This window comes from Podarcis melisellensis, assembly GCF_964234715.1.
Source record: "Podarcis melisellensis genome assembly, chromosome: 8".
In the NCBI taxonomy this organism is placed as follows: Eukaryota; Metazoa; Chordata; class Lepidosauria; order Squamata; family Lacertidae; genus Podarcis; species Podarcis melisellensis.
Window position 1 is genome coordinate 22,406,334 of NC_138540.1, and position 18,674 is coordinate 22,425,007.

The 18,674-nt window shown below is 44.9% G+C and overlaps 1 protein-coding gene and 1 long non-coding RNA gene across 5 annotated transcripts in view; one reads left to right on the forward strand and one right to left on the reverse strand.

Moving 5' to 3' along the window:
• Positions 1-16,744, forward strand: part of SKI (SKI proto-oncogene) — a 150,618-nt gene extending 133,874 nt beyond the window's left edge. Inside the window, exons 2-7 of one of the 4 annotated variants that reach the window (XM_081923592.1) lie at positions 3,464-3,586; positions 5,230-5,345; positions 6,543-6,841; positions 7,308-7,615; positions 9,991-10,221; positions 14,397-16,744. In XM_081923592.1, coding sequence (XP_081779718.1) covers positions 3,464-3,586; positions 5,230-5,345; positions 6,543-6,841; positions 7,308-7,615; positions 9,991-10,221; positions 14,397-14,585 — 1,266 coding nt within the window. In that variant the 3' untranslated portion in view covers positions 14,586-16,744. Of the gene's footprint in view, positions 1-3,463; positions 3,587-5,226; positions 5,346-6,542; positions 6,842-7,307; positions 7,616-9,990; positions 10,222-14,396 lie in introns of all 4 variants that reach the window. The other 3 variants (XM_081923591.1, XM_081923594.1, XM_081923593.1) reach the window with 3 other exon arrangements.
• Positions 8,987-16,420, reverse strand: LOC309377013. The gene is made up of 3 exons (XR_014171366.1): positions 16,280-16,420; positions 13,336-13,454; positions 8,987-9,440 (listed from the first exon to the last, which is right to left on the reverse strand). It is a non-coding gene; the product is annotated as an uncharacterized lncRNA (long non-coding RNA).
• Positions 16,745-18,674: the final 1,930 nt, after the last annotated feature.

Genomic DNA, 18,674 nt, shown 5'->3' on the forward strand with positions numbered 1-18,674 from the left:
GATGTCAGATTCTTCCACAGCCATGAAAGAAAAGCTGAACAGAAGTTGCTGTTATTATCTTCCAATCTTCTCCTTTACTCCCCAATCCTGATATGAATAGGTATGCTTGGTTGCTGTCCAGGACAACACAGAAATAATTGACCAGGCCGACTCATTCACTGTCATTCTAGACCACCATTCACAGGAGTGTGCAGGCAGTGCAAACCAAAACTGTCAGAGTGGAGATTTGTTGATGTAGTCTATGTGACTACTGGACAGCTTTCAGCTTCACAAGACAAGACTCATGGTGGTGGCTTTTGTAATACAAACCTAGGTTACAGTTGCCACAATGGAATGTCTAAGCACTTTTTTAAAACAATGAATTTATTATTATTATTATCATTAATTTTATTTCTATATTACTTTATATTTTTTAAAAAGTATGGTTTACAACACATTACAAATATGTGGTTTACAACACATTAAAATATCAAATCAAATAATCTAGAATACAACAAATTCAGACTTCAATAAAATATTTCAGATCCTTCTCTAAGCGACATTTTGCTTTCCCCATATTTATATATCTGCCCCATAGCAGAAATACTCTAGAAAGGCAGTGTAGTGTAGTGGTTAGAGTGTCTGACTAGAACCTGGGAGATCAGTTTCAAATCCCCACTCAGTCATGAAGTTCACTGGGCAACCTTGGGTTGTTGTAGGGATTAACTGAGATGGGAGGGGGTGAACCATGTACTCCTTAGAGAAAAAGGTAGGATATAAATGCAGTAAATAAGCTCTTCTGCTTACCTGCTTAAGAAAGCTAGGGGGCCATCCAGATGGAGATGTCAGTCGCCAGCCTGGCAACCAGAGATGTAGTTGCAATTGGACCCTCTCCAGTTGCAAAACACTCATGACACCTGGGAATTTTCTAACACTGTGTGGCATAAGCTGGGAGGAAAAGCTGTGTACCTTAGCAGCAGGGCACCTGCCTTGCACACAGAAGGTCCCAGGTTCAGTCTCTGGCATCTCAAGGTGGAGGCTGGGAATGTCCCCTGCTTGAAGCTCTGGAGAGCTGCTACCAATTGGAGTAGACAGTGTTGAGCGAGCTAGATGGAACAATGGCTTGACTCCATGTGATAATGGCAGCTTCCAAAGTTCCCATGAGAGATGAGTCCTGCAAACTGGGGGAGGGGGACAACTTCACCCAGACTGATGGTCTTATAACGTAGTATTGACAGGTCTATTTCCTTTTTTTCTGCCTTGATCAGAGGGATGGTGGAAAAGCAAGAAATTGAGTTTGTGTTTTGTAAGATAATATATTTATTATTCTCCCCACTCCATCCCCCTTTCGGCAAATCTGTTTAGGTTGCCTCACTTTGTTCTAGCTATTTCTTACAGCTGCGTGCTTTTAAAACTTCGCTCAGCTTGTTGTACCAAGGCTCCTGCCCCCCCCAGCACACACACACACACACACACACACACACACACACACACACTCTAACCATCCCAATTGATTGTCTCGAGTCTGCACAAAATACTCTTTCTGCAGATGAGCAGAGGGTGGAGGGGAAAAGTGAGGGGGGGAATGGGCAAGAAAGAAACACATCTCTGTACTGAGTTGAAGCACCTGCTGTGTCCGCCTCTCATTCCAGGTCCCCTCCCAGCCTGACTTTGCAGCCCCAGTGGACAGGGCTGGGATCTGTCAGTGCTTGCCAAATATCATTCAGATGCTGTCACTGTTTCTTGCACAGGCAGAAACTGCAAAAGTAGAAGGAAGTTTTCTCCCCCTTCACCAATATTATTACTATTATTGCTCCAATCTTGCTGACTTCTCCACAGATTCAGAAAGTTCCCTTGCCACTCTTGAGGTAGCCCAAAAACAAATCAGGGTGTTGTTGTTTTTTTTTTAAAAGAAATAAAGTTTTGAAAAGAATGGACTTTGCAAATCCTGCCACATTTGGCAATTGGCATGGCGGTAGCAGGGAGGGTTAGGGTTAACTCTGCACACAGGGCTGCCGCTTTGTGTGCTCATATTGGGAGCTAGAAGGTACACTTAGAAAAAAGAATAGCATCCTGGCACACACCTGTGGGGCTCTGGGTGGCTCATCATTATCAGCATAGGTCTCTTTGTCTCCATGTTCAGTCATATCCCTTCATGAGAAGAAACTGCATGGTCTTGAAATGGAATTGACACTTCCCTCCCTTGCCTTGAAGGGTAGGGGGAGAGAGCAATTACGATGAGGTCATTCAACCCACCCTCTCCTACCCAGTGATCTTGTTTGTACTGGCTGGCTTTCTGGCTTTTTTCAGAGCCCCAGTTCAACCAGTAGGTACCAGTCTGTTTGGCAAAGCCACATTGGGGCCCTTGGAATTTATCTTCTGGTGTCCCTGGAGAGAAAAGGGTTCCAGGCGGCCAAAAGGGCTTGCTTATGCTTGCGGGTGATTTATAGGCCGAGCAGAGCAACTTGTGGAAAAGGCAAAGCAGATCTTGGCAACAGGCCACTAGAATCTGCCTGCAGCTGCGGCGCAGTGAAGTCATCAGCATAACAACCACTGCAAACAGAATAACAAAGTCTGCCCTGTTCTCATCTAAAATAATCTTTCCAATTCAAAACCACAGCTTTAAAAACTCACCTTTCTGCATACAATTAGAAAACAAGGTAGCAGGCAAATTTGATTTGGGGGCAAATGGGGAAAAGACAGGTAGTGTTGAATCTTTGATTTTATAGGCTTAGTTTCTTTAAGAATATGTTTTTAAAATGGTTTGTGTTTTAACATATACTAGAAATTTTGTTTCTCACCTCTAGCTTTTTAAAAAAGCAGTTCTAAAGTTTGGAGGACTACATAGGTCAGTCACAGAGCTTTGGGGAAACCAGTCAGTTTTCTGTCAAGTGGTACTGAACCCCTTCCCCAGGAAACATAGCTAGAAATGAATTTTAAAGTGTTTCCCCAAATCTGGGTGGACAGGAATCATTTATAGAAGTTGAAAACACCCAGGATGGTAAAAAAACAAACAAGACTGTTGAAAGACTGTATGTGTTCCGTTATACAACACTAAACCATGGTTTAATGTATGTAGCTACGCCTCTGTGAGCTTGAACACATGCCCTCAGTTGTTCTGTGACATTTTTGTTGGTTCTGATAAAGGTATAACTGTAGCTTGCCTTTAGGGTGTTTTCTAATGGACTCACACAGCAATGTCCAATTTTTGTGTGCTACCTATAGTTCACCCATGACCTGGAGTCCACAAGGAAAGAACGGTCCTAGTCACAGTACCTGTAACAATGCATCCTGTGATATAATGTTGTGAGCTCGTAGGATAGATTAGAACAGACACTTCCTTGCTCTTCAGATAATGGTCCCCATGTGGGTGTATTCCTGTTCAACTAGTGGTGGTTTGAACTATGTTTAATATCTAAAAATGCAATTGAAAATGACAGGAATATAAATTCAAGCCAGTAAATCTTTTCTCTCTTCTTTTCAGGTACCATCTGATCCTCCTGCTCCCAAGAAACCCAAAATAGATGACTCCTTGCAGTCTCCAATAATTGGTGACAAAGAGAAACAGTCTAGTTGGTTACGGTCCTTGTCCAATTCATCCAGCAAGGTGAGTTTTAGGGGACTGGTCATAGGTAGAGCCTGTTTTGTGTGTTGTTGTGTTTAGTCGTCTTAGTCGTGTTCAACTCTCTGTGAGCCCATGAACGCATGCCTCGGAAACACTCACTTCCTACTCAAAGCTTCTCCTTTTTTATGTCCATGGAGTTTTCTTGGCAAAATACTGGAGTGGATTGTCAGTTCCTTCTCCAGGTAGATCACATTTAGTCTAAACTCTCAGCTATGACCTGTCCGTCTTGGGTGGCCCTGCCCGGCATAGCTCATAGCTTCTCTGAGTTATTCAAGCCCCTTCACCACAACAAGGCAGTGATCCATGAAGGGGGGTTTGTGTGTAGAAAGCCTCAAATTCAATCTCCAGCTAAAAGAAAAAGTTAGCAGGTGGTTAGGAAGCCCTTTCTGCACATGAGACCATGAAGAGCCACTGTCAGTCAGTCTAGACACTAAAGGCAGTTTCCTTCGTTTCCTACATCTATAGTCCTGAAATTTGGTTTAAAAATCTCGTTTATTTTACCCTCCTTGGGGTGATGGTGAAGAAACCACATATGAGCAGTTCCAACACGACTGTAAAGAGAAAGGGCCCCCAAAAGACTTCATCAAGGACAACATACATTCATTAGGTGCTGTTTCCAAAGAAAAACACCTGTACAATGGGCTGCATCCTGTTAGCCCTACTCAGAATAGACTTATTGAAATTAATAAGACATGATTAACAATTAATTTCAGGCAGTAGGACTTTGTTGGGTAAAACCCATTGAGTTTAAAGACAAATTCCTCTTTTGCATTTTTTATTTTGCTTCATTCATGGTCAATTTCTCTTTTGGACCCTCTATTTTTGTTTTAGACCTACTGGTATTTCAAACGAACAACCATAGAGGAGTTACTTTTGTAGATATTTCTCTTCCAACTAGGATAAGGTTGCAGTAAGAATCTTTTGCCACAAAAAGGTGGCTGCAGAATATATACATACATCACATTTTTAAAAATTAGCATGATCTAATAAACTAGGAATATAGGAAGCTGTCAAGTAAGACCATTGGTACATCTAAACACTGATACAGTGGTACCTCGGGTTAAGAACTTAATTCATTCTGGAGGCCCATTCTTAACATGAAACAGTTCTTAACTTGAAGCACCACTTTAGCTAATGGGGCCTGCCGGGCCGCTGCACAATTTCTGTTCTCATCCTGAAGCAAAGTTCTTAACCCAAGGTACTATTTCTGGGTTAGCGAAGTCTGTAACCTGAAGCACTATAACCTGAGGTACCACTGTACTTGAATTGTTTTCGGTTTTAAGGGCAATTTAAGAGTGGAAAATTAAAACCAGCAACAGAATGAAATTTAAGACTGTACTAGACTCCTTGAGTTGCATCCACTGGTAGTCCTACTTTGAGTAGACCCATTGAAGTTAATGGACACAACAAACATAGGCCCATTAATTTCAGTGGGTTTACCCTGTGTACGACTTTGTTGGCTAGGCCTTTTCTTTTTCACATGGACTTATAATGCCTCCTATTCCCTATGGATCTTCAAGTCTCCGCCCCCCCCCCCCAGCAGCTTATACCAGATTTACAGCTCACAAACATGTAATTGTGTGTATCTCACTGTTTCCTCTTTGTTTCCTTTTTGGCTCCAGCAGAGTATTGGTTGCATGCATCCACGACAGCGCCTCTCTGCCTTCCGGCCCTGGTCCCCCGCCGTTTCAGCAAACGAAAAAGACCTCCCAAACCACATCCCCGCTTTGATCAGAGACAGGTGAGGAGGCAGAAAGAGTGGCACAATAACCTGAGTCCCAGCTCATCTTAAGCCAGTTAAGGCTGTAATCTCATTGCGGAGCTTCCTTTTACAAGTGACACGTAATGTCCATTCTACATTTGCAAGGGGTTGTGTCCACCTATGTTCTACTCAAGACTCTACACCCTTTGAAATTAATGGACCCAAGTTAGTCCTGTCCATTAACTTCAGAGGGTTTACTGAAGAGTAGGAGTAGCATTGGACAGGCAACCCAAGTAATTACAACCCAAGTAATTGATTTGGTGATGTGGTGGCACTTTGCAGCTCCCTACCTATTGATATTGGACAGGCACCTTCACTGTATCATTTTTTGGCACTTGCTAAAATATTTTTGTTCAAGCAAGCCTACCCTAATATGTAAGTTTGACGTGTATTTTTAAAACTGAATATTTTATTTAGAATTTTTTAAGGCTAATTTCTTCTTTAGCAACTGATATTTATTGGTACTTTTAATGTGTATCTTATATTTATGAAAACAGTTAAATTTTATCTATATCTATATCTTATCTATCTATCTATATCCTGCTGAAGAAAGTAGGAATGAATGCCAGAGTAAACATTCATAGGATCAGCGTCATTTGCTCACAAGCAATTTATATCATACGCTGGTTCAGGCCCCTTGTTAATTTGCATTTTGTAGCACAGAAAAGGCTGCTGATTTGCCCCGGTAAATGTTTACATATTGCAACTATGAGTTGTATCTAGCATTATTCCTACTCAGAGTAGACTGTCTGAAGTTAATGGTCATGACTAACGTGGAACAATTAATTTCAGTGGGTGTGTTCTGAGCAGGACCTAGTTGGACACAACAATATTTCTGTCTGCTAGCCTCCTAGAATATGATTGTGTTAAAGGTATGGGATATTAATGGCACAAACCAGTGATAGGCAACCTGTGGCCCTCCAGATGCTGCTGTACTTCAGTTCCCACCATCCCTGGCCCATGGCCGTGCTGGGTGAGGCTGATGGGAGTTGTAGCCCCCAAACATCTAAAGAACTGCATTTTTCCTGTCCCTTCTGTACTTGCACTGATGATGAGTTGTATGTAAACCCATGCATGCAGACGTCCCCTGAGCCTGCAAATGTAGTAGTGTGTGTTCCATCACTGAAGGTGTTACTTCTTTTTCTCCCTTCCAACCCCCCTACAACCCCTCTGCAGTTTGTATTCATACAAAAGTTTTGAGAATGCCGTGGCCCCCAATGTGGCCCTTGCACCACCCCCGCCTCAGCCAAAGATCGTAAGCAACCCCCCATGTGCCCCAGCAGCAACTCGGAGCAGTGAGCCGTTGAACAGCCCCTCCCAACCAAGGAAAAGGAAACATGTCGCCGAAAACCCAACCATTCCCGAACCTACGCCAACCGCTGCTGTCGCCACCGCTCCTGCCGCTGTCCCTGCTGCAGAAGAAGAAAAGGAGTCTGAAGCAGAAATCGAAGTAGAGACTCGAGAAGAATGTAAGTGTGAGTTACCCCATGCTACTTCATTTCTTATTTTCTTCTAATTCTACCCTGGTTGTTTTCCTTGGGAACATTGACATGGGGAGGGATGGAAGGATGGGGAACCGATGCGATTCCTGCATGGCTGGAGGTTATACTTGATGACCCATATGGGGCACGTTCCAATTCTATGATTTTATGATTCTAAGTTTATCTTGTCCCCGTTTTGCTCTAAGAAAAGGAAAGCAGCTCAGTGGTTAGAGCGCTTGCTTTGCACACAGAGACCCCTGACTTAAACCCTGGGTAGCCATTGCCAGTCAGTGTATCTATTACCTTACTAGATAGACCAATGGTGTGATTGGGTACAATGTATATTGGGTTCTATGTATGTCCTTTCTGCAAGCCAGACACACAGGTGATTTTTAGCTTTCTAATGTTCTTTTTGTCGGCGGGGGGACTGCCGCCTTTGTGTTTCTTTTCTCCTCCCCAGTCACCTCCTCTCTGTCCTCACTCTCCTCCCCATCCTTCGCTTCTTCGAGCTCAGCCAAGGACATGAGCTCGCCCAGCATGCAAGCCCCGCCCACTACTAGCAACGTCTTTGAAGTCGCCAGTCACGCCGAGCCCCAGAGTGGCACCAGCGGTTTGGAGGCTGAGCTGGAGCACCTCAGGCAGGCCCTGGACAGTGGCCTGGACACGAAAGAAGCCAAAGAGAAATTCCTCCACGAAGTTGTAAAGATGAGAGTGAAGCAGGAAGAAAAACTGAATGCTGCCTTGCAGGCCAAACGCAGCCTACACCAGGTAAGGCCATATGGAAGCATCATAAGGCAAAATGAGTGGCTTGCATCCCTACCCACCTCCATCCCCACTACACAGGCAAGTACTAAGTCATGGCTTCCCCCCAAAGGATGCTGGGAACTGTAGTCTATTAAGAGTGTGTGGGTTGTTATGAGACACCCTATTCCCCTCACAGAGCTACAATTATTAGAGTTCCGTGGGAAGAGGGATTGATTGTCAAACCCCTCTGAGATGTTGAGCTCTGTGAGGGGAGGCGGGGTCTCCTACCAACTCTTAGCACACCTAACAAACTGTTGTTCTCATGATGCTTTAAGGCATGACTGATAAAGTGATGTAATAGTGCTTTTAAAATATAGTGTGGATGTGGCCTCATTCAAATTAGTCATGCACATTAATTTCAAGTGATATGTTCTGGGTATGACTAACAGTGTATACAACCCTCTCTCCCTATCTGAAACATCCTTCTGGTCCTGAAAGTAAGTACGTAAGAGCAGCCCTGATGGATTTAAGCTCAAGTCCCATCTGGTCCAGCTCTCTGTTCTCACACCTATTACAGGAAGCCCAAAGGCAGGACCTGAACATAACAGCACTCCTCTCCTCACCTGTGATTCCTAGCAGTAGAGGTAGAACATAGCCATCATGGTTAAGTTGCAGTTAAAAATACATTTCCAAACAAGTAAAAACAATACTTCTGAAGCAAGAACGGGTTGGTTTATTTTTTTTAAAAAAATAACAGCAAACTAGAAACACCCAGACAACTTGCAAGTGCATGCAAAGTTTGAGGTTCCACATGTGTGGTTTATGGCTTAATATTACAGCTGAACAGAGCAACAGAAAACCTAGAAGCCCATTCATGGGACCCATTCATGGTGTAAAGGAGGATCCGTGGGGTCTGCTTGCTGCTCCTGGGCTTTCTGGTTCTCTCTGAAGGACCTTGAGCCTGTTTCTTGAGAGCAGTCAGAGAATGCAGAGCAGGTGGCAGCTGCTTAGCCAAGCAAAACTTTTAACAGTGCCTAAACTGAGCAGAAGAGTACGGTGAACTTAAGAGCCTAGTATTTGTCCCCAAATTCCATTAATTCTGTTGTGGAGAGGGCAAAGGCTTTTCATGCAGAATGGCTGGGAAACAGCACAGGCTAGGATAACAAGTTCTGGCTTAGGAAATAAGGTTGTCAGACGAGAGAGATTTCCCATGACCCCAATGCAGTATGTTACTTAACAAAGGAAGGACTGCATCTGGAAATAGGAAGGGGAGGGGAGGGGAAGAGATATGCAACACTGGTCTCCCTTTTAACACTAATCAGTCATAATATAAGCAAATAATGAATGGAAGCTGTCCCCTTCCGCTCTCCCAATAAAAGAGAGAAAACTTTATGGTTTACGCATTACACATTTATTTTAAAGAAGTTGAGAGGACCCCAAGCACCTGGTTATCCATGTGCCTAAAATATCTGATGCTGGACCACATAAATATGAAAAATGTCTCCATTTGGACTAATCACCTAACTCTCACCTCTGCTTTTCCACTGGCTCTGCTTCCTCTGAATACCATTTGCTGGGTTCTGCAGGAGGGGAGAATGCTGTTGTGCTTAGGAACTGCTTCTGGTTTGGCCACTGTGAGTAAAAGGATGCTGGACTAGATGGGCCTTTGGCCTAATGCAGCAGGGCTCTTCTTCTGTCTCAATGGCAAGGTCTTGTTGAGCAGTGCTACTCAAAGTGGTGTTCCATGGACCAATGCTGGTCTGTGAGCCATTAGCTGCTGGTTCATGGTGACTCCACCACAGCCCAGGTTGGGTGGGACACTTCAGATATGGTACCGGTCCTTGGCACCCTGGAGAAAAAAATAATTGCCAGTCTGTCACATCAGATAGTTCAAGAAGCCCTGTTATAGAGAAATGTCTCCCCCCCACCAACCAGGACACAACATCCCTCCCATTGGAGGCTCAGCACTTAAAATAATCAATAGATAAGACCATTAGCTTAACACACAAAAAAGGAAATGTACAAATCATATACAGATCCAATACTGACAACCTAACTCAAATCTTAACATCAGAATGTCCATAAGTGCTTGCCTGAAATATGTTCTAGAACTGTCTGAAAAGAGTTGAGATTCTTCCAGAATTCTGTGTTGTACTGAATAATATATCTTCATTTTCCATTGGCTAGAAACTGGTGAACACGTCTATCTGCTTTATGTGGTTCTTGCCAATAGCAGGCACACCATGCATAAAGTCCAATGTTCCATTCTAACTTGCCCTCCAACAACCCCTGAAATGTTAAAGCTCTTGCCCAGTTATATATTTCTTACTCCCCATGCCACCTCTAACCACTTTTAAGGCTGTGTTTATCAAGTAAGCCATGCCTCCATCTTGTTCCAGGAGCTTGAGTTTCTACGTGTGGCGAAGAAGGAGAAGCTAAGAGAGGCAACAGAAGCCAAGCGCAACTTAAGGAAGGAGATTGAGCGCCTCCGAGCTGAGAATGAAAAGAAAATGAAGGAGGCCAACGAATCACGGATACGGCTAAAACGGGAACTGGAGCAAGCCAGACAAGTCCGGGTGTGCGACAAGGGGTGTGAAGCAGGCAGGCTGAGAGCCAAATACTCCGCCCAGGTGAGGACAGGTCCTTTGAGAGTTTCCTCACAGAGCTCTAGGCTCTTGGCCAAAACTTTGCAAGAGCCTTTCTTGTGGCTAAATATTCAGAAAGGCTTCAAAAGATACTTTAAAGGATGCCATTTTGGCTTCAAAGCAGCCTTTGGTTTCTCACTGTAGGGCAGAGCTTTCCAAATTTTTCATGTTGGTGACACTTTTTAGACATGCATCATTTCAAAACATAGCACTTCAGTTTTACTAGCAAACGAGAGGTTAAACTAACCCCTTTCCAGCCGCTAGAGGAGCTTGGGGAGCATTCACGTGACACACAGTGTGGAAAGCTCTGCTGTAAGGGAATAGGGCTGGGCAATGTCGGCTTTTCAACACTGAGATGCATCACCAGGCAAACATCGCAAACTGGCAATAGATCACAATGTTGAAACCTGTCTGAGCCAGGGCTGCTTGCTGCTGCCACCCAACGCTGGGAGTGGAGGGACTTCCTCTGCAACCTTGGCATCGCACTGCAAGGTGCAGGGTGCAAGCCACCCCATCCGTGCCTTGCTGAGCATTGGGCCTGGTGTCAGCATCAGCACTTCCTTCTGGGAGATAACCCACCTGCCATGCACAAGCCAAAGGGGTGGGGAGCTTGATCAGCTGAGAAGCCTGTCTCTTTGCATGTGTGTGGGAGGAGGGGCTGCCAGGCTGCCTGCTCCTCAACGGAGAAGCCTAACGGAGCCCACACGCTGTCTTTGGCTTGCGCCCTGTAGCAGGCAAGTCTATTAGACTTCTCTGCTGAGGGGCAGGCCGCTGTGCACCCCTCAGCGGAGAAATTTAAATGAGGCGCGGGCAGCCACGGGACAAGCTATATCAGCCACAGGTGATGTAGCTTGTTCCTCCCTTAGCAGGATGAGGACCAGAATGCAATGGTGGTTTGATCCAGCAGTACATTGCAAGTGAAACTGCTGCTCCTGAGTCCCTCTGCCTCCAGCACCCGGCTGCAGCTTGCTTCTCACCCTGGGCACTGGTAGCAGAGTGACTCAGGAGTGACAGTGGTTTGACTCGCAGTATACCACTGGGTGAAGCAGCCATTGCACTCTAGCTCTCATACCGGTCCTGGGCAATGTATCAATACATTGCCCAGGCTTAGTAGGGAATGGCCCTGGCTCAGTGGTTAGAGATCACCTGTTTTGTGTGCAGAAGGTCCCAGGCTCAATTCCTGGCATCTCCAGGTAAGGTTGGGAAGTACAAATACAGTGGTGCCCCGCAAGACGAATGCCTCGCTAAACGAAAAACCCGCAAGACGAAGGGTTTTCCGATTTTTTAGCGGCTTCGCAAGACGAATTTCCCTATGGGCTTGCTTCGCAAGACGAAAGCCCATAGGGAAATCTCCGGGGACAGCGGGGAAGCGCAGCGCGCCTTCTCCTCTGTTCCCGGACCTGTGCTAAGGCTTGCGGTGGGAGGTCCGGGAACAGAGGGGAAGGTGCGCAGCGCTTCTCCTCTGTTCCCGGGGCTTGCGGTGGGAGGAGGGTTTTTCCTCCCCACCGCCAACATTCAGAACAGCATTCTGAATGTTGGCGGTGGGGAGGAAAGCCCTCCTCCCACCGCAAGCCTTCAGGACAGGTCCGGGAACAGAGGGGAAGGTGCACAGCCTTCAGAAGAGTTCCCGCCTAGGCTGCGGATAGCAGCCTGCTGCTCCGCGCGAGGGGTGCTCTTAAGCAGAGCGCCCCTCGCGCGGGGCAGCAGGCTGCTATCCGCAGCTTGGAGAGCCCTCTGGACCTCTTCTGAAGGCGGGCGGGGGGCAAAAGTCTTTGCTCCCCCCGCCTGCGTTCAAAAGCCGTCCGGGAGCATTTCAAAATCGCCCCGGGACAGCGGATGAATTCTCCGCTGTCCCGGGGCGATTTAAAAGCCCCCGGGAAGGCAGGCAGGGGGGACAAAGACTTTTGCCCCCCGCCGGCCTTCAGAAGAGGTCCTGGGCAAAAGTCTTTGCTCCCCCCTGCCTGCCTTCCCGGGAGAGCAGAAAAACGCAGCGCGTTTCTCCACTGTCCCAGACGGCTTTTGAAGGCAGGCGGGAGGGAGCAAAGACGTTTGCCCCCCGTCCGCCTTCAGGAGAGTCTTTGCTCCCCCCTGCCTGCCTTCCCGGGGGCTTTAAAATCGCCCCTTCGCTGCCGCCCGCCAGCATTTTAAAAACCCCCGGGACAGCGGAGACTGTCCGGTGTGATCTTAAAATGCTGGCGGGCAGCAGCGAAGCATTTTAAGATCGCCCCGGACAGCGGAGAAGTCTCCGCTGTACCGGGAAGGCAGGCGGGGGGAAGCAAAGACTTTCGCCCCCCCCCCGCCGGCCTTCAGAAGAGGTCGGGGGGGCAGACTGTCCCCGGACCTGGTCTGAAGGTGGTTTCCATAGGAACGCATTGATTGATTTTCAATGCATTCCTATGGGAAACCGTGCTTCGCAAGACGAAAAACTCGCAAGACGAAAAGACTTGCGGAACGAATTAATTTCGTCTTGCGAGGCACCACTGTACCAGGACACGCTTTACAAAATCAATTCATATGTAATAGCAACATGTGGGCTTTTCTGTGAAGAGAGTTTAAAGTGTTGTCATTCTGTACACCAAAAAAATTGTTAAAGAGCTCCTTTAAAGAAAAAAAGAAGCCAACTTCTGAACAAAAGCCGTGTTAAATGTTACTTTTCCTCCTCCTCTCATTAACAGGAAGGGGAGCGGTCCCACAGTCCCTTTTGTGAGGCTTGCCAAATTTACAAGGGCAGAGAAGCAGGAAATGATGCAAATTTCCTTCTCCTCGCATCACGGGACGTCTCGCTGATAAGCGATGCCCAGACTAAACACAATCTGATTCAGAGCTTCATGTGCTGGGTGTCAACTTCCACTTTAGCTGAAGTGTTGTGGGGGTGGGTGGGGCTCCACAAAGTTTGAAGCCTTTTTAAAAAAACACACACACAAATTCATCTAATTAGGCTTTGAAGGTTCACCCGTTTGTTCCAACTTGCTCTGCTCCAGAGGGTTGCTTTTGACATCTGGATTTTTTTTCTCAAGGGAGGAAAGGATTGAAGTTTGTGTGGGTGAATTTTTGGGTTTTTCCTGTTAATAATCTTGCCAGAAGCCTTTTCTGTCTTACCTCCCATTCGCCATGTTGACGTGGGACGTCTGTGTTAGACGTGCTCGCCTTCTGTCTCCCCGGCTTCTAATTCTGCTCATCGTCTCAGTCTTAAGAAATAGCATCAGGGATGTTCAAGTCTAGATTAGGTTGGAGGTAGGTGGGAGGAAGGAATGAAGACCTGTGATTTTTCAAAGCAGTCAAAAGGAATTAGTGCACAGGCACATCCTTGCCATTTCCCTGCAACTCCCCCCCCCCCCCATTTGTCAGGATTTAGGTCTGGCATATTCATTTCTGAAGTAATCACATTGCCACGTTTTTTTGCTCATCCTTTGAAGTATTAGAGTGGAGGTGGCCAGAGCTGAATGACTTGGAAGAGGCCCAAGACTGCAGAAGTGTTGTTTTGAGTGGTGGGGGAAGATGCAGAGATGGAAAGCAGAGAGAAAGGTTCAGGTCTCTTGCCACAGTGCAGCTGGCTTAGCAGCATCTGGAGGACACTGTGTTGGCTATCCTTGTTCTAGGCTGTGTATAAACCTAGAAACATGGTGGACAAGCATTCAGTGACCTCCTTTTCTTTCCTGTATAGATTATGTTCATAGTTGTGAATTTGATCTAAAAACGGATAGGTTGCAGCTCTTGGACTGTGTTGCAGTACCAGCTGTCACTCAAGAGTGGTGATCCCCGGGCTTGGACTGATTGCAGACATCCCAATCGGGTCTCTTGGAACCCCCTTCCCTTCAGCAGCCCTACTTTTACACCATGCTTGCCGCTGACCCTGCCCACCTACTGGAACGTTGACACTTGTAGGGTCCAAGATAGTTGGTTTTAGGGACTTTGGTCCCAAGCCACCAAAGGTTCTACAGTGGTACCTCGGGTTACAGATGCTTCAGGTTAGAAGACTCCGCTAACCCAGAAATTGTGTGGCGGCAGCAGGAGGCCCCATTAGCTAAAGTGGTGCTTCAGGTTAAGAATGGACCTCCAGAACAAATTAAGTTCTTAACCCGAGGTACCACTGTATGTCAGTTCTATTGCCTTGAATTGAGCCAGGTATCTCTAGTTTACTATCCATTCATTCATTCTAGATTGAAGACCTGCAGGTGAAGCTCCAGCATGCAGAGGCGGACAGAGAACAGCTGCGTGCTGATCTGTTGCGTGAGAGGGAAGCACGGGAACACTTGGAAAAGGTTGTCAAGGAACTTCAGGAGCAACTGTGGCCTAAACAGAGTGATCTGCCCGGCAGTGAACACACAATGAAAGATATGGACAACTAGGCCAGCGCTGAAGAACGTAATGACATGGGGTCTAATTTGTAGGCCAGACTGACAATAAAATAAAATAATATGCACAGTGAGGGAGAGAGTGTGTGGGAGAGGCGCTGGGGCGAGGGTCCGCGCCCTGGCGTGTGCTGGTAAACATGGACTTTGTTATTCATTGGAGGGCAAATGTTACTCTTTATAACAGAAGCACTGAATTCCACCTCTTTTTTCAATCCATATAGCACAACATCTTCCTGTGCCTATAACATGAAGAGTGTTTATAACCTAAACTACTTTTTGAGTCCGCAGCAAAAAAAAAATTATTAAAAAAATTATACCGTCTGGCGAGCAGCATCCATGTGAAATCAAAGACAAGCAACGAGGGCTGCTTTCTGGGAACACTTTGGAATCAAGAAAAAAACAAAACCCTTTTGTTATAAGCTATTTAAGAACACAAAACAATTGAGTCATGAAGACATGGTATTATAACCATTAACAAGATTTTTTAAATATATATATATATATATAAACAGGGAGGGGAGAAAATACTTTCAATGCCTGATTTGTAATGACAAATTGTTACAGATGTTGGGTTCTTTCTTAGAGAAGCTCGTCAGAAAAAGCCCAATAATAAGCCATGACCGTTTCAATCCAGGGGATTTCTATGTGAATTTCAAATTTAGGTTTTTTTCCTAGTTTAAAATCTTTGTTTTCCCCATGCTTGAACCAAGAAGAGGAAAGTCAGTGGAGGGGAAGGGGGTTAAGTTTGTATGTTTCAGTGGGGTGTAGGAGTGGAACTATATCCTAAACGAACCCAGCCTTATTAAAATTCAGTGTTTGTAAATCACGCCATAACTTTTTTTATATATAAATATATGTCTGTTATTAACTGATGTGTTTTAAAGACTCACTTCAACGCCAGAGCACTTCAATTATGAGAAACGGATAGAAGAATATATAAAGAGAGCAAGAAACACAGAGAAAACACAAGACAAAAGTCGGCTGAAACATGAAGTTGCTTGTGAAAGATAAGTGGGAAAAAACAGAGAGTGGCATGTCTGCTTGGAAACCCTTCCGTTTTCCCAGAGAACTCGTCCCCATGTTATCATCACCTCAGAAATTTCAGTATTTTATTGACTTGCCCAGGATCACGTGTAAGGATTTCAGTGTGGCCCACAGAGAGTGCTCAACATTGTATTAAAGAGACAAAAAAGAGGACTTTTGCTGCTGTGAATAAGCCTACATTTCTTATTCTTTAGGGTTTTTTTGGTCTTTTGTTTTTAATGTGACAAATACTTTAATATTGGGATCTGTGCCGCAATTCCTTCCCTTCCCACTGAATATTAAAATATGCAGCAAGTAAACACACTCAGGGCAAAAATCCTATCCCCAGTGGGAGTTTTGCTTCTTCTACCTGATTGGGGCCAACACTTAGTACCCACTGGATTTTGTTTTCCTCTTGAAAAGCATTATTTTTTTAAGAACTACAGTTTTCGTTATGATTTCCTCCACCTTTATTGCTCCCCTTATGACTTAACCAACTGTCCACTGTGTTAGCAATCAAGTCTGCAAGGAACAGTTTATGACTCTACACTTCTCCAGGACTTACCCTCTCTCTCTTTTGAGAATAAGGCGGGTAGGAAATGTTACAGAACTGCAATTGTTAGAGCTCGGTGTCAATATAAGCAGCATAGGCTCAGATTCCCTACCTTTGCTCTCTGGCAATCAAGCAGGTCACGTGTTTCTTGATTCATGGTTGCTTGAGATCTGTGTCACACAAGCATTCCAACATGGACTTCAGGGATGCCATCCTATCAGCGACAGGGCTATGGCGGCTGGTCCTGGCTAAACCGCCCCAGTGCAGGAGTGAGCAATATTTTGATTCGTTCTTCCCTGCCAATACAGAGGTATTGATTCAAAGTCTTCTGTATTTGTTTTATTTTATTTTTACAATCATTTCACAGGAATGGTGAGCAAACCGTTTACTAAGGGTGACAGTTTACTAAAATCCTTAACTGGGGGGAAAAGCCATCCCAAATTCACAGATTCTCTCTCCTCCAATTTGTGTTCTGAAACACTGAAGGGAACTCTGCAATTCAATCCTTTTCCTGTAACCAAAATGCGGCTGTCTGTCCTAAAATTAAAGTATTGACTTTACAGTACACTGGGGGGGGGGGAATAAAAGTTGTATTAAAAATAAGCTGTTATTATCCATTCTAATAGCCATTGTAAGCATGAACATTGAAAAAGGAGGAAGTAAAGTACATTTTAGTGGGGGTGGGGGTAGGGGTTGCTACAGGAAAAAAAATTAAAAGGAAGCTATATTAGAAAAATCAGGTGACTTAGAATTGAAATATGGGGAGCAAGAAAGCAACAGATATATACGGACTAATTTGCATGATACGAAGTTGTCTGCGTTTGAGGTCTTGCCCATGCTCGTATCCAATGAGTGGAATCTGCTCTCCCATCTTAAAGTGCAATGCAAACGGAATATTGATTGTGTTTATGCAGTTATTTTTTTAATATGGGGATTTAAAAATAATTTTTTTGCTTTGTATGTTTTTTCTGCAGTTATTAAAAAAAACCATATGCATGGAATTAAAATCTTTGCCATACATATATATTAATTAACGGGCATTATCACTGTCTTAACGTAAAGGTGCATAACTTTTTTTTTTGTTTCGTTTTGTTCTCAGTCGTATAAATTTCCAAGATCTATAATGCTTTTTTGTTAAGTTTGCAGTTATTTCCTTCAAGAGGCAAAAAAATTGCATAGTTTTGATGCACAGCTGTCTTCAGTGGCTCAAACCTATGCTTGGTGATTCAGCTTCACTCTTGGGACAAGCTGCTGCTCACTGCTTGTCCCTCTCCCCACCCGGCCAGCCACCCCTCCTTTCAGCAGGGAGAGGTGTTACAAACCCTAATTCTGGGAATACAGGGGTCATTCTACAAGATGATAATGACAAACCAGTTTCTGTGAAAGCAGCTTGCCTTCCAATACTGATCTTCCTCTATGCCAGGGATGGGGAATATGAGGTCCTCCAGCTGATGTTGCACATCAGTTGCCATTGACTCCAGCCTGCATGGGATGATGGGAGCTGTAGTCCCAATGACAAACAGAAGGGCCTTAAACCACGGCAGCCACAACCCATGTTTTATGACACACACTTAGTTCACGCTGACTGACATAGGCGCAGCTGGTCTTGCTAGCAAACGTAGGTGGACATTCCCTATAATCCTCTAGGAAGTGAAATTGGTGCGTTGACCAACAGGTCAGTGTGAAAGGTACAAACCCTAAAAACCATTGCCAGATTCATTGAAACATTTGCACAGATTCAGAGAAGCCCACTGCGCCACACCACAGCCATTGCCCCCTTTCCCTCTTCATGAGTGTAAATGTTCCAAACCTTGAGGCTAGGCTACAACAGCTGGCACAAAGCTATTCCCATCAAAACAAACAGGAAAGGCATTGGGAACCCACAGCCTGGGCACGTGCTCATTCTTCAGAAGTCTCTGCTACCACTTCCAATCGTAGTAATAAACCAAATGCAAAATGCTGAAGTTTGCATCATGTCTCATCTTTTTTATATGGGCATACAACTTCAGTGCAAGCTTGTCTTTTTACTCCTAGCCCACCAAGAGAAAAGGAGCTGAATTTGTCAAAGTGGAAAAAGATAATCAGCACCAACCACACGGAACTATGTGTAGTCTTCTGCAATAGCTTAAAACAGAAGGAAGGAAAGGTCCCGTGATTTAAACTGCGTCTGTCCATCAGAATTTCACTCTTGCATCTTCTCAGTAACAGGGCATGGGGCCTGCAATCTTGCTGATTTAAGGGACGTTCCACATACTATGCAAAGGGAAGCTCAACTTTGCTGCTGAATTATATACTCCACAAGAAGCTGCAACCATTCATAACTCCCTGCGAAATGTATGCTTATAACACTATAAGCAGCTTTAAAATTGTGTTTCTTGCATTCACACTTTATCTTATGTAGGTATGCACATAAAACTACTTAAGTGTATGCCTGTTAGTACAAAGGTGTCAAGTATTAATACCAACAAATGCTGTGTTTCTAACACCTTGATCCTGGTCTGATTTTT